Source organism: Penaeus monodon, unplaced genomic scaffold (genome assembly GCF_015228065.2).
Source record: "Penaeus monodon isolate SGIC_2016 unplaced genomic scaffold, NSTDA_Pmon_1 PmonScaffold_57, whole genome shotgun sequence".
NCBI classification, from domain to species: domain Eukaryota; kingdom Metazoa; phylum Arthropoda; class Malacostraca; order Decapoda; family Penaeidae; genus Penaeus; species Penaeus monodon.
Window position 1 is genome coordinate 225,004 of NW_023660662.1, and position 14,391 is coordinate 239,394.

Genomic DNA, 14,391 nt, shown 5'->3' on the forward strand with positions numbered 1-14,391 from the left:
TCAATATCTGCCATTGTGGCAAGGGTTGGTATTAATGCAACCCTTACCACATATATCATTAGGGTCATTCGTATAGAGAGTGTTTATACAAAAATCTTGTCAGTATAGGCACACTACTATATTTAACAATTATAACTATTTATTCTCTTCAACTACATACTTAAAGTCCAAACATACCAATGAAAGTCCTTCCAAGAATCATTCCAAAGATGACTAGTGGTATGGTGTAATAATCTACAATGGTGTATTTACAGGACAGAAAAGCCCTCATGTTTGGGGCTAACACCATCTGGAAATATAAGTGGATCATGCTCATCATCATATTTAATACAAAGCAAGTACTGATTTTGCCTTAAGGAACTTGTACATACTTTGAAGTATATGTATGAAAACTGTTCTTACATACTTACTGAAAATTTGTTAACAAGATTAAACAATTTTCACTGTTATTTGAAATCTACATATATACTGCTAACAGAAGAGGGGAATGTTGAATGCAAACAATATCAATCATAAAGGGTAACTACTCACTCTTAAGAATAGGCCCAGGAAGCACACATTCAACAGTTCAATAATTTGGAAGGCACTTTCTCCAATAGGTAGGCAGACCTCAAAGACGCGACTGAAAAGGATGGATTAGTTCATAAAAAAAAGAAAAAAAATTTATCATGTGGCATGTGATTCTATTCTGTAATACGAAAATTTACATTAGTGCATAAAAATACAAAGTAATATCTGTACTCACAACTGATAATCTTCTGCAATGAAGACACACACGGAGATTAAGTTCAGCAAGACTTCCAAAAACACCTGTTGAACATGAACGTTACAAAATACATTAGCACAAATATAAACATATTTATTTCATATTGTTTTATATGTTTGGTTGCTCCATTTGAGGGGAAAAGGTGAATAAAATACGGAGCTCTGCTGAGCTACACGAGTATATTCTTCTTCTTCTTCTTTTATAGGGTTTTAGACTTTTGAAGTCTATATTCCCTGGATCTTTGATGCTTGGTTCTTCTTTGTTAATTGGAGTTTTTATATTATGTCTATTATTTTTGATCTTTGTAGGAAGATCTTGAAATGTCTTAATATGTAGTATTTCTTAGCTGATGAATATTCTTCACCTGTTATTATAAGAGACATAATTGGATTATTTATATTAATTCTTTTTAATGATTCATATAATTTCATTCTATACGAGTTAAATCTTGGGCATTGAAGTGTTAGGTGTTCTATGGTTTCTGCTTCATGTTGGCACCATCGGCAAGTTGGGTCTGTCTCCATTTTTATTTTATATAGATGTTGTTTTAATTTTGTATGTTTTGTTTTTATTCGTGATAAACAAATATCTATTTTGGGGATTTGGTTTTGTACCTTGATAGAGTAAACATCTAACGGTGCTTGCAAATTTCTTGAGTGCAGTGTACATAATACAATCTAATGGACACAATACTCAATCCAGATCCAGGAGAATACCCTGGCAAAAGTGATATGAACTACGATTCTCAATCGAACAGAAGACCACGAGAGAATAGCGACAGCGAGGAAGACCCGCACCCCAAACACCCCCAGAAAAACGAAACCGGCAGAAACTCCACGGATCACAACGCGAGCACAACTGATAACACACCAATGCACAGGCAAGAAAATCAAAATGTAGTTCTTATTAATTTAAGTGATCAATCTGAAGCCTCGAATTTCAACAATCCCATAAAACTGACAAATGCACTAAACAAATCAGATTTCCAAAAATATATAATTGAAGATTCCCTCAGAGTCTTAGGAACAGGGAAGGCCATAAGGTTTGAGGTACATATTTCAAAATTAAAACCTTTAAATCAAATAAAAAAACTGGGAGACTGGGAAATTAAATGCAAACAGCCGGTATCAAGCAGAAACATAGGATGCTCATATGGCACAATCTTCCCAGTGGAAATAGATCTAACCCCAGATGAAATAGCAGAGAAAATAAGAATAATAGGTGGAAATAACATTGAAATAGTAGAAGTCACAAGAATCAAAAAGAGTAACAGAGACAAAGAAAATGAAAATAAGTGGATTCCAACCAAGTCCCTAAGATTGACTTTTAAAGGCAGACTACCAGAGAAGGTAGCAATAGGCCATACATCTTACTCAGTTCATCATAACTTTCCCCATACCAAAATGTTTCAAGTGTCTGATGTATGGACATGGGATCATGACGTGTAAAAACAAACAAAGATGCAGTAAATGCAGTCAGTTTAACCATAACTTTAAAGACTGCCCCAACAAAGACTACTGCTTTTATTGTCATGAGGACCACCCACCAAACACAAGCTCATGCAAAATACATAGAGAGGCCCAGAACATAAACACAAAAAACATAATGCCTTACGATTTGGAAATAAAAAAAAAGTTTCAAGAGTTAAAGCCTCTTCAGAAAGAAGAAGCTTTAACGTTTAGAGCCCTTGCACAAAACCCAACAAACATTCAAAACACAAATCACACAAACACCCAACAAAGAAATACACAAACATACAAACAACAGAACATGCAAACCTACAAACAACAGAACATGCAAATATACAAGCAACAGAACATGCGAACATACAAACAACATGCAAACATACAAACAACAGAACATCCAAACATGCAAACAACAGAACTCACAAAAACACAATCATATGCCCAGACCTTAAGCCAATCCCAGAATATAACATTAGGGCAAAGAACCCCAACAAACCCCAAACACGATAAATCACACAAAGACCAAAGAGGTGAGGAAAACATAACAAGAGAAAACTCACAGAAAGATGAATTAACCACAGCAAAATCAATAGAAAAGCCATTACCAAAAAGAACTCAAGATTCCCCAATAACGTGGTCCTTACCTACACCACTGAGGGATGTAACTCCAACAAGTAGTTATAAAACACAAAAAGATACCCAACTAAATAAAGATAAAAGAATTTTCATGGATGAAAACAATGAAGAATATAATTAATGTAATATCAAATATATCATGTTGGGATTCGTGAACGTTGGGCTGAGTATTTTGAACAGTTGTACCAGGTGGATCCTCCAACAGTTAGCTTGGATGCAAGCGATGTCTCAGTGCCTGTGCCGGACCCACCCATCAGCGAGGAACCTCCTACCCTAACAGAGGTTAGGCTGGCGATTTCCAAGTTGAAGAGTGGGAAAGCTGCAGGCATATGTGATATCCCTGCTGAACTGCTAAAGGCTGGGGGTGAACCTATGGCTCGGGGCCTGCATACAGTCCTGACTGCCATTTGGCAGTCTGGTACCATTCCCCCTGACCTGCTGAGGGGCGTGGTCATCCCTCTCTGGAAGGGGAAAGGGGATCGATGGGACTGTAGCAACTACCGTGGCATTACACTGCTCAGCATACCAGGCAAGGTTCTCGCTCACATTCTTCTGAAACGGATCCGCAACCACCTACTGAGGCACCAGAGACCGGAGCAGTCTGGATTTACTCCTGGCAAGTCCACAATAGACCGTATCCTAGCGCTTCGAGTAATTGTGGAACGCCGTCGTGAGTTTGGTCGTGGGTTGCTTGCAGCCTACATCGACCTCAAGAAGGCGTTTGACTCGGTGCATCGGGAATCGCTATGGGAGATCCTGAGGCTCAGGGGAATTCCGACACAGATTATTGGCCTGATAGCAAGCCTCTATACTGGTACTGAAAGTGCTGTAAAGTGTGGTGGGGGTATGTCGAACTTCTTCCCTGTTAATTCAGGGGTGAGGCAAGGCTGTGTCCTTGCACCCACACTTTTCAACACTTGTATGGACTGGATAATGGGCAGAGCTACTAGCCAAAGTCAGTGCGGAGCAACACTAGGCAATATTAAGGTCTCGGACCTTGACTTTGCCGACGATGTTGCCATCCTATCTGAGTCCTTGGAGTCACTTGTGGCGGCTCTTGATGCATTTAGCAATGAGGCGAAGCCCCTAGGCTTAGAGGTCTCCTGGACCAAGACCAAGATTCAGGACTTTGGGGGCCTGTTAGGGGAACCCGTTCAGTCGATCCATGCTTGCGGCGAGGACGTTGAAGTCACAGAAAGTTTTACATACCTTGGTAGCGTAGTCCATATCTCTGGGTTGTCAGACCAGGAAGTCAGTAGACGGATTGGTCTGGCAACAGGAGCCATGAACTCGATCAACAAGAGCGTTTGGAGATGTCGGTACCTATGCAGAAGGACCAAGCTGCGTGTCTTCAAGGCCTTGATACTTCCAGTTTTGCTCTATGGAAGCGAAACCTGGACGCTATCCAGTGCCTTGGAGTCTCGCCTTGATGCCTTTTGTAACAAGTCCCTTCGCCGGATCATGGGGTACAGTTGGCAGGACCACGTGTCCAACCGGCGGTTACACCGTGAGACTGGCATGGGACCTGTTACTTGCATAATCCGGGATCGCCAACTCAGGCTATATGGCCACCTAGCTCGCCTCCCTATGGACGACCCTGCCCACCAGGTTGTCTCTCTGCGAGACAACCCTGGGTGGAGGAGACCTGTGGGACGTCCTAGGAGATCATGGCTTGGGCAGCTCGACGAGACCTGTCGTGAGGAACTAGAGATGGGCCGTGTGCCTGCCTGGAGACTCGCCTCGAGGGATCCTCGTGGCTGGAAGCGAAGGGTGGATGCGGCCATGCGCCCCCGTCGGCGTTAGCCCCTTGATGATGATGATGAAATATAACAATCAACATGAACTCTAAAAAAAAAATGATAGAAATTATAACAGAAACAATAAATGAAATAACACCAATTATCAAAGAAATCATGAAATATTTAAATGAATAAAATAATTCTCTGTAATATCAGGTCGGTACTGAATAAAAAAACAGATTTAGAATACATGACATATAAAGAGCAACCAGATTTAATTGGATTCTGTGAGACTTGGTTAAAAGAAAAAGACAATTTTGACTTAAAAGATTATGGAATAATTAGAAAAGACAGAAAAGAACAAATTGGAGGGGATTAGCATTTTGTATAAAAAGGAATTACAAAACAAACCAATAAATCTAAGAGACCGTTTTACAAAAAAAATAGAAGTATTGGGAATAAAAATGAATTATAGAAACAAATGGCTAAACATACTCCTTTTTTACAACCCATGTAATAATATAAGTAGGGAAATACTAGAATACTATATAGATCAAATAGATGATCCAAAATTAATAATGGGAGATTTTAATGCACATCATACATGTTGGAACCCAAATTTAAATCAAAGATTAACTAACATCACAGAAAAAACATATTTGATCTCATCAGTCAAAATAACCTAATATTATTAACACCCCCAGGTCAAACTACAAGAGTAGACCCCAATAATGGAAAAGGAAGCACTATTGACATAATCTTAGCCTCACCAACATTAAGTCACTTAGAGGTAGAGACAGGATACAACGTAGGCAGTGACCACCAACCAATTATCATAAAAGATAACCTTCCAAAAAAAACACAATCTAAAGAAAAGAAATGGAAATTCATAGAAGAAGGGTGGAAAAAATACCAAAAAGAGATAGAAAGAAAAGATATTGAAAACATAAAAACTTTTGAAGAATTAACCAACTTACTACATAACATAGTGTTGGTATGTCAGAAGAACTCATCTTCTCTGCGTGTAATAAGCAAGTTTGACTGGTCAATGCATATATGACTCGTTGTGGGGATAGTAAAACATGGAGTTGCTGCGCTTAACTCTATGTATTGAGGAGGATCTACGTGGCATACCAACAGGTTATGGGCACAGGTTTAAGCAATTTGATGGTAATGCGGATAATTATGACTTGTGGGAAGAACATTTTCAAGGCGCTTTGTATGTTATGAAACTACATCTCGCTTTTGATAAAAATGCTTCAGAACGCCCAGATGGCTATAATCTGGAGAACGCCAAAAGGACAATCTACAGTTATCTAACAGGTTATCTAGACAGAACGTCCCTTGGCATGATAAAACGTGAAGCAAAAGGAGACGGTGTGAAAGCTTTGGCAGTGCTACGAAAGTATTACAGGAGAGAAACAAACCACAGATTATATGCTTTATGGGGGTCATTTATAAACAAAAGACTGGAAGATGGCAGTGTTACAGAGTATCTATCGTCCATAGAAGAAATAGTAGCAGCACTAAGAGAATCAGGTGAGAATGTTAGTGATCGTCTCTTGGTGACAAGTACACTGAAAGGACTTCCACCTAAGTACAAGAATTTTGTAGATGTGGCAAATCAACGCGACCCTCCATATGATTTCATTGGATTAAAGACAGCTTTATTAAGTCAAGAAGATCGCCTCAGAGAAAATTCTGATTCAGAAAGAGTAATGGTTGCCCATGGAAATAGCACAGTTAAACAGAAGAGATGCTTTAAGTGCGGTGAACCAGGCCATTTTGCATTTAAATGCTATAAAGGTGGTGAGTTTAAAAGAGTAAACAAACCTTAGAATAATAAGAAATGGTGTGAACTTCATCAGTCACGAACTCACAATACTATTGAATGCAGAGCGAAGAACCTCAGGAAGAGCAATATCTCAGTAAATTCTGCAAATGACACAAGTGAAGAACAAAACTATGAATACTCTTTCCATGTAACACACTCATCAAGGTTACGACCTGTTGAAGGGACCTCAGAGTTGTGTGACATTGGAAAACAGAATATATCAAGCTTAGAAGCAGAAGAAAATTTACTCATGATTGACAGTGGTTGCACTTCACACATAGAGATAAATGAACCAAAATTTGTGAGATTTCAAGAGTCTTTTGATCCACAAAACCATTACATAGAGCTGGCAGATGGCCAAAGACAGCAAGGAACTGTACAAGGAGTTGGTGATGTCAAGGACTGCATCCAAGATCGAGAAGGCAACTCAAGAAGTATTGTGTTAAAAGATGCACTGTACATACCAGGATTTAAACAAGACATCATGTCAGTATGGAAAGCCATTAAGAGTGGACACACATTACTTTTTCACCTAATGGCAGCTCACTAACTACCAAGGATGGCAGGATATTCGACATTATAGAGAAAAACAAATTGTTCTATTTACGTAGAGATAAGCTAAACAAAAACTCTAAAATAGAGAAACTCAACAAGATCCATTTAGGAGAAGCAAAGCACACCCTAGAGGAATGGCATAAAATCCTAGGGCACTGCAATGTGGCAGATGTGCAAAAACTTGAAGCAACTGTCGATGGGATGCACATATTGAGTAAAGAGAAGTTTAGCTGTACCACATGTGTTCTTGGTAAGATGACACAGTATAGAAATAGAAAGCCTGACAAAAAGGCTAAACAACCTTTGGATTTAGTACACTGTGATCTAGTAGGACCTATTGATCCAGCAGCTAAAGGAGGTTACAGATACAGTATCTCTTTTATAGATGACTACTCAGGAGCTCTTAGAATCTACCTCATTAGAAATAAGAGTGATACAGTACATGCAATGAAGAGATATCTTGCAGAAACAGCACCATATGGCAATATGAAAAGGCTAAGATGTGACCATGGAACAGAATTTACAAATCAGGAATTCAGAACACTCCTTATAGAGAATAAGATTAAACAAGAATTCTCTGCACCATACTCTCCACATCAAAATGGAACAGTCGAGATATCACACAAATCAGTCTTTGACATGGCTCGATGCTTACTAATTGAGTCCAAATTACCCAAAGATATGTGGGCCTATGCTGTGAAGGCTGCTTGTTATATCAGGAACAGGTGTTATAATCCTAGAATTCAGAAGACTCCAGTAGAAATGCTTACTGGAAGATGACCAAACATTAGCAAAATGAATATTTTTGGAGTAAGATGTTTTGCATATGAACAAGAGAAACAGAAACTTGATCCAAGGAGTAAGGAGGGAATATTTGAGGGCTATGATGACTAGAGTCCAGCCTACTTGATTTATTTCCCCAAAAGTAAAACGGTAAAGAAAATAAGATGTGTTATGTTCATGGAAAACTTACCCACTGAAGCCGAGTCACCAAATGACGAGCAAACCTCAGATGAAGATGACATACTGGTGGAGACTAGACTTCAGCAAAAATCCCTTTAAGAAAATCAAGACAAGCCACCAGGTAACACAAGTGAAGAAAGAAGATATCCAACTCGAGAAAGGCGAAAACCCTCAAAATTAGATGACTACATTACTGATGAACTGGACGATAGTATTTCCAGTGTGACACACAATAGCTTTATACATCATTGCTACCGAGTGTCACATAACCCAGTACCAGCCACCTATCAAGAGGCTATTTCATCTCCAAAGGGACACCAGTGGAAGAGAGCAATGGACGAGGAAATATCTTCACTTCAAGACAACAACACCTATGAACTTACCATATTGCCTGAGACACATACTGCTGTAGGCGGAAGATGGGTCTATCAAGTAAAACCTGGACCAAACGGAGAAGAAAAATACAAAACGAGGTATGTCGCCAAAGGATATTCACAGGTAAAAGACATCGACTACGGAGAGACTTTTGCTCCAACAGCAAGAATGACTAAACTTCGTGCTTTACTGGATGTAGCTGTACAGAAAAACATGGTAAAACACCAAATGGATGTTAAAACAGCTTATTTGAATGCTGATATTGATCATGAAATTTATGTAGAACAACCTGAAGGTTATAAGGACAAAGATAGTGATGGAAGTGTTTTGTACTGTAAACTGAAAAAGTCACTTTATGGTCTGAAACAAAGTGGCAGGATGTGGAATAGTGTAATCCATAAATCTTATTTCAAAGGATTCACAATCACAGAGTGTCAGTGTCTGTATATAAGCAGCAGGCAGGGTATGTTGTACTCCTATGGTTGATTTAGTATTGCTACAGTAATATTCTTCTGTGAACGAATTTAGGATCTCTTTCAAAAATTGAGAATGACTGATTTAGGAATTAACTGTTTCTTGGAATGTCTTTGTTTACAGGTAAAGATTACGTGGAGGTAAATCAACCAATATTAGAAGATTTTTGGATAGATTCACATGTCAATGTTATGCAGGATTAACATTGATACTAGTAGTACGCCTCACGTATGTCTAATGATTATTTTCAAGTCTTACGAGAAATAGTTGGTGTCTCATATATGTTTGACAGTACTAGACCAGATTTGTGCTGTGGTTCAAAAATTTCACGGTATACAAAACACACAAAGCCATTACGTAGCTAAACTGTCTTATTATTGAAGGCACCGATACATATGGCTTCAAATTTAGAAGGCGTGAAATTTCGATCCAGGTTTTTTGATCAGCTGGATCATCGAAGACAGAAAAGCATATCAGATATTTTTCATTACATAAGTGGACCGTGATATCATGAAGTGAAGCACAACAATTGCACTTTCATCTTGTGACAGAGTACATGCCCTTACGACTGCCATTCTAAGCAAGGTCCTAAGAAATTATATCTGATCTAGTGGGGGTAGTTAAATCTGTAACTTAGAGGTTGAACCCGTCTAATTAACTTGCCGAAATCAAGTAATCAACAAGATCAAGCCTGTGTAGTCGTTATCATATCATTAAGATAAGTAGAGAAGGTATTCAATTTTTTTATTTCCTACACCACAGATCCCTGATATAGGTGACCAAAATTGTAACCAAAGAGTTTGAAATTTTTTAATATATCAGAGGATGATTCTGCAATCGCATACCCATCTTTATTAGGGGATGTTGAATAATCCAAGATGGTTTATAGAAGTACTTATTTTCTGTACTATGATATCTCTGTTACAGTATATGGTTTCTATTTGTGGGTAGTTACCATGTAGTAGTTTTCTTTTATGTTGCGCTACGGCAAAGTTTTTCTCCTCATGTACACCCTCTGTATTGCCACGTAATCCACTCCCGTACATAGAGTTAGCGCGCAATCCATGGTTACTTCCCCCACGAGTCTATTGCTGACCAGTAAGTGGCTTAGTACACCGAAGGAAGATAGACGTCAACCAACACATATGACAAATGGTACATCGGTCAAAAGTTTAATGAACAACCACTAAAACAGGGTGGAATTCAGGGTGCAATATGTAATAAAAAACAGAGACGTAAATTGAAAAAAAATCAAGAACTGTTGAGTGAAAACAATTAGTATAGCTACAACTAATGAAAAAGAAATCCGGGAAAGTTGTGGAAAGCAGAGTGAAAAAGCTGTCAAAGGGGGACGGATAAAGTTTGACTGGAAAAGACGAGGGAATCCATCAACATAATGCACCATATCAACACAACATCAAAGCTAACTTATTTAAAGAAATGTTAAAAACTTAAAAGAAAAAACGATAGAAAAAGAGAAGCTTCTAAACTCACAGTACGGAAACGTGGACAAAAGAACTAGAAGGAAATGCAAGAGCAATTCAAAAACAAACAGACGACCTGAGGAACGTAATGTTTACAACAGGCTCCCATGAACTTACCAAGAGATACCAAGGCCAGTACACAAAATAGCAAAACAATCCTTAATCGATCCATCTAAATAAAGAACCCAAAGCCAAGACCTACAGATTTATAAGTGGACATCTGATTAGGAAGAATTTTTGAAAGCATTAAATAGAAATTGTTGGGTTTTGGGGGGGGGCCCACTAAAAAACATAATAATTAAACAAGATCAATATTTTCAACCTAACCATCCCCAATATAAGCTTTACAAGTAATAGACCTGCAGCATAATAGGCCGAGGAGAAAAAATATACTATTAATACAATCTATTGACTTTTGAAAAGGCCTTTGCTCGCAACTAGGAAGGCGATGCTATCCAAAACCGCAAAATGTAACTACCAGGCTTACCTTTAAGATTTAGAAATAATTTTCCTGAAACAGACTTTTCCATTATAATAGTAGCGCTAAAACAGAAAATAAACACATCAGGGAGTACCACCAGATCCCCTTTAACCAACACTTTTCAATATTCTAATGTCAGATCGAGGTAACAGAAGAAGTCAACAAAATAATCTATGCGAATGCTTTCCACAGCCTTATAACATCAATAAAGACATTGAAAAGCTACCATTTAAAGTAGGATTAAAAGTATCAGGAATGGACTGATAATGGGACTTAAAATATCGTTTATCAAAGAGCAAAATATGTTTTCACAAATACAAGATCATACAAATCCAAATATAGAAATAGACAATAGAGAACTAATATTTTTCCACAATAACAGTATACTCGGCCCTGATATTGATGTCTTCGGAAACTCACATAGGAAAACATATAGAGAAATTTAAAAGTAAAATTCTTAACAGAATATATATTATGAAGAATTGTCAACACAAGATTGGGGGGGTGCAATCGAGAAACATGATTGCTTTTCTATAACATCTACATCAAACCCCGTAGAAATATGGATTGAAGTCGATGAGTAAATAACAGTGGTGACAGAAAAACATTGCAAACTTACAAAGTGAAGCAGTGCGACATTGCTACGGATGTTTCAGATCAACCCCCGCATCCAATTGACTTCACCAAACAGTGCTCAATAACAAAGCAATAAAAAAACGAATGTATACAAATAATTAATACAACTGACAAACAAATCTGCCATAAAAAATTGATAACTAAAGAAATTTAGAATACAAACTAATCAGGTAGAAATCCTTATCCTAAGTACTCGAAACTATGAAGAACTAAAGAAATATAAATCTAAACATTACACCAAATATCATCTATTACCACCTTGGTATGATATATCAAAATACATAGAACAAATTTTATGGATGGCTTTACAAAAATATGCGATCAGTATACACAAACATTTCATATATTGACACTCCGAATACTAGAAATCAACCAAATAAAATTTTCAACAGTGTCTAAAAATTTCAAATGTCCAACTCGACATCAGCACAATTTATGTAAAGATTAGCAACTTACCCTACATATGACCTTCCATCGCGACAGAAAGTTTAGAAGCTGCAACTTTTATGCCGTCAACAAGGCTTAACATACATACATAACCCAAATACAAGAAACTGATTTTCACAGATCATAAATCAAGCCTACTCTTTTACAGAATCAAACCAAAACAAATCAACATTTGATATATTAAATACAACCCTAACAAAACACACTAACATTCGAATCACGAAAATAAGTGTACACTGGATCCCAGCCCATAGCATAAAGTAAAGAAATTGCAGATTTAGCAGCAAAAAAGCTCACAACCCTGAATCTCCCCTGAACATACCTCATGACCCTGAAATCATAAAAGAAATTAAACAGCAGTCAAACAGCAAGGGGAGAATGACCTAAATAACATGCTAACAACAAAAGACTATTTAATATCAAAAACAACAACCAAACCACAACCGTGGACAATATCAAAAATACAGGAAGGTAGATGTATGACTAACAAGAATTTTACAAAAACATACACGACTATAACCACACTTACATAGACTACAAACTTGAAAATAATGCCCTACATGCAGATGGTGCCGACAATAAGAACCAACATACCAATTGATATTACGTGTCCAATATTCAACTCTACAGAACATACTTCGATATGCCCTAAGTAAGCACAAATCAATAATCCTAATATCAATCTTCTAATTACAGGCTCAGATCTACCACCAATTAAAATGTACTACAATTTTGAGACCAGAAGATATTTTTACAGCGCACAAACACCTGACTACATATAACTACAAAGAAAATCATAACAGTAAAGGTATGCCGTGGATATAGACAATATAGTCTAAAACCCATAAAAGAGAAGAAGAAGAATATACTCGTGGGAAGGACGTGAGTGTTTGTTCAGAGTGAACACGTAAAATCGTGAACTCGAGTGAATGAATTTCAATAACAAACAATCTCAATGAACGCAAACTTAAACCCGATCCAGGAGTTAAAATCTGGAATCTTAAAAGAATTGAACTACGACTCACAAACAAACATAGAACCAAGAGAAGAAGTGACAGTGAAGAAAACCCAGATCCAAAAACTTTGCCGAGACACGAAGCCTGCAGAAACTAGAAAATTTCGAACAACCCAGGACAGACAACAGAACAGTAAGAACGATATCATGTAGTACTTACTGATCAATTTAACAGGGATCAGAACAGCAAATTCAATAACCCAATGAAACTCACAGATGCACTCAATAAAGCAATATTTTTTTTCCCAAAAATACATAATAGAAGACACCCTGAGAGTCCTTGGGACAGGAACAGGCTCTCAAATTTGAAGTCAAAAATTTAACAAACTACCAACCCTAATCAGATTGACAATTTGACTGGACATAATTATGTAAACAACCAGCTTAAAACAGAACATAGACTGCACATATGGAAACAATATTACCACCCTATTAGTATTAGAACTAACCCCAATGATATGAAAGAAAATAAGATCATTGCATGGACCACAACAGCCAAATATATAGGTAATAATATAAACAAATTAAACAAATATAAGATAACACTAAAAAATGGCTCCCACAAAATCCCTCCGAATAACTTCAAATGTCACTTACCGGAAAGATTGCCATAGGACACACGTCATACAAGTCCAACAGATATACTTTTCCCAATACCAAATGTTTTTAGTGTATCCTTAGGTCATGGAATTCTAACTTGCAAAACAAGACAAGAAATAGCAAATGGTATCCGTTTCAATCATGACTACAAACATGTTTTTTTTTGCCCACTATAACCCCTTTTGCTTTTTACTGTCATGAGAACCGATCCACCAAATAGACAAATACATGGCAAAGTACACAGAATGGCACAACAAATAAACACTCAGAACACTACACCAACCAACATAGACATAAAAACGGTTTCATGATTGAAACCCCTCCCCAAACAAAACCACAAAACAACTCCAATACCACACAACAACTCACACAAAAAAAACACAACTCCAACGCTAAACCACAACATAACACATACAAACCGTGAATACAAACACATCCGCACACACTCAACCAACAGAAAGCTAGCACAACTCAAACTATGCCAAACCATAAGCCAGCCCCAAAGCCTAAAACAGCTGGCAGAGAACCCCACAAATGAAAAGAATGTCAGAATCACATAAAAACCAGGTAGAGATTTAGAACACCACCGAAAAATGGAAACTCAAAAAAAAGAAAGAGCCCCTCCCAGACAGATATCAACAAGATAACATAAACAAACTAAACATCGAAGATTCCCCAATGCTTGGACACTTCCACACCACTTAAAACAAGTAAAGAATCACAAAGAGAAAAGCAAAATGAAATAAAGAAACTTCTCATGGACTGAATAATAAAAACACAATAACACTCAATACCGAAATATTAATAAACAACATGAATTCAGAAAACAATTTTGAAAAATAATAGCTGAAGCTATAAAAGAATAACCCCAATATTTAGAAAAATCATAACAGTACTTATGAATAAAATCCTTTTATGGA

At 37.4% G+C, this 14,391-nt stretch overlaps 1 protein-coding gene across 1 annotated transcript; it reads left to right on the plus strand.

Moving 5' to 3' along the window:
* The first annotated feature begins 1,446 nt into the window (after nucleotides 1-1,446).
* On the plus strand, nucleotides 1,447-2,214 carry LOC119571266. The gene has a single exon (XM_037918658.1). It carries the CDS (start codon nucleotides 1,447-1,449, stop codon nucleotides 2,212-2,214), a length of 768 nt encoding a protein of 255 aa, XP_037774586.1.
* Nucleotides 2,215-14,391: the final 12,177 nt, after the last annotated feature.

Bases quoted from the DNA above. Each gene is read 5' to 3' on its own strand.
- LOC119571266 (XM_037918658.1), top strand. From the start codon at position 1,447: ATGGACACAATACTCAATCCAGATCCAGGAGAATACCCTGGCAAAAGT.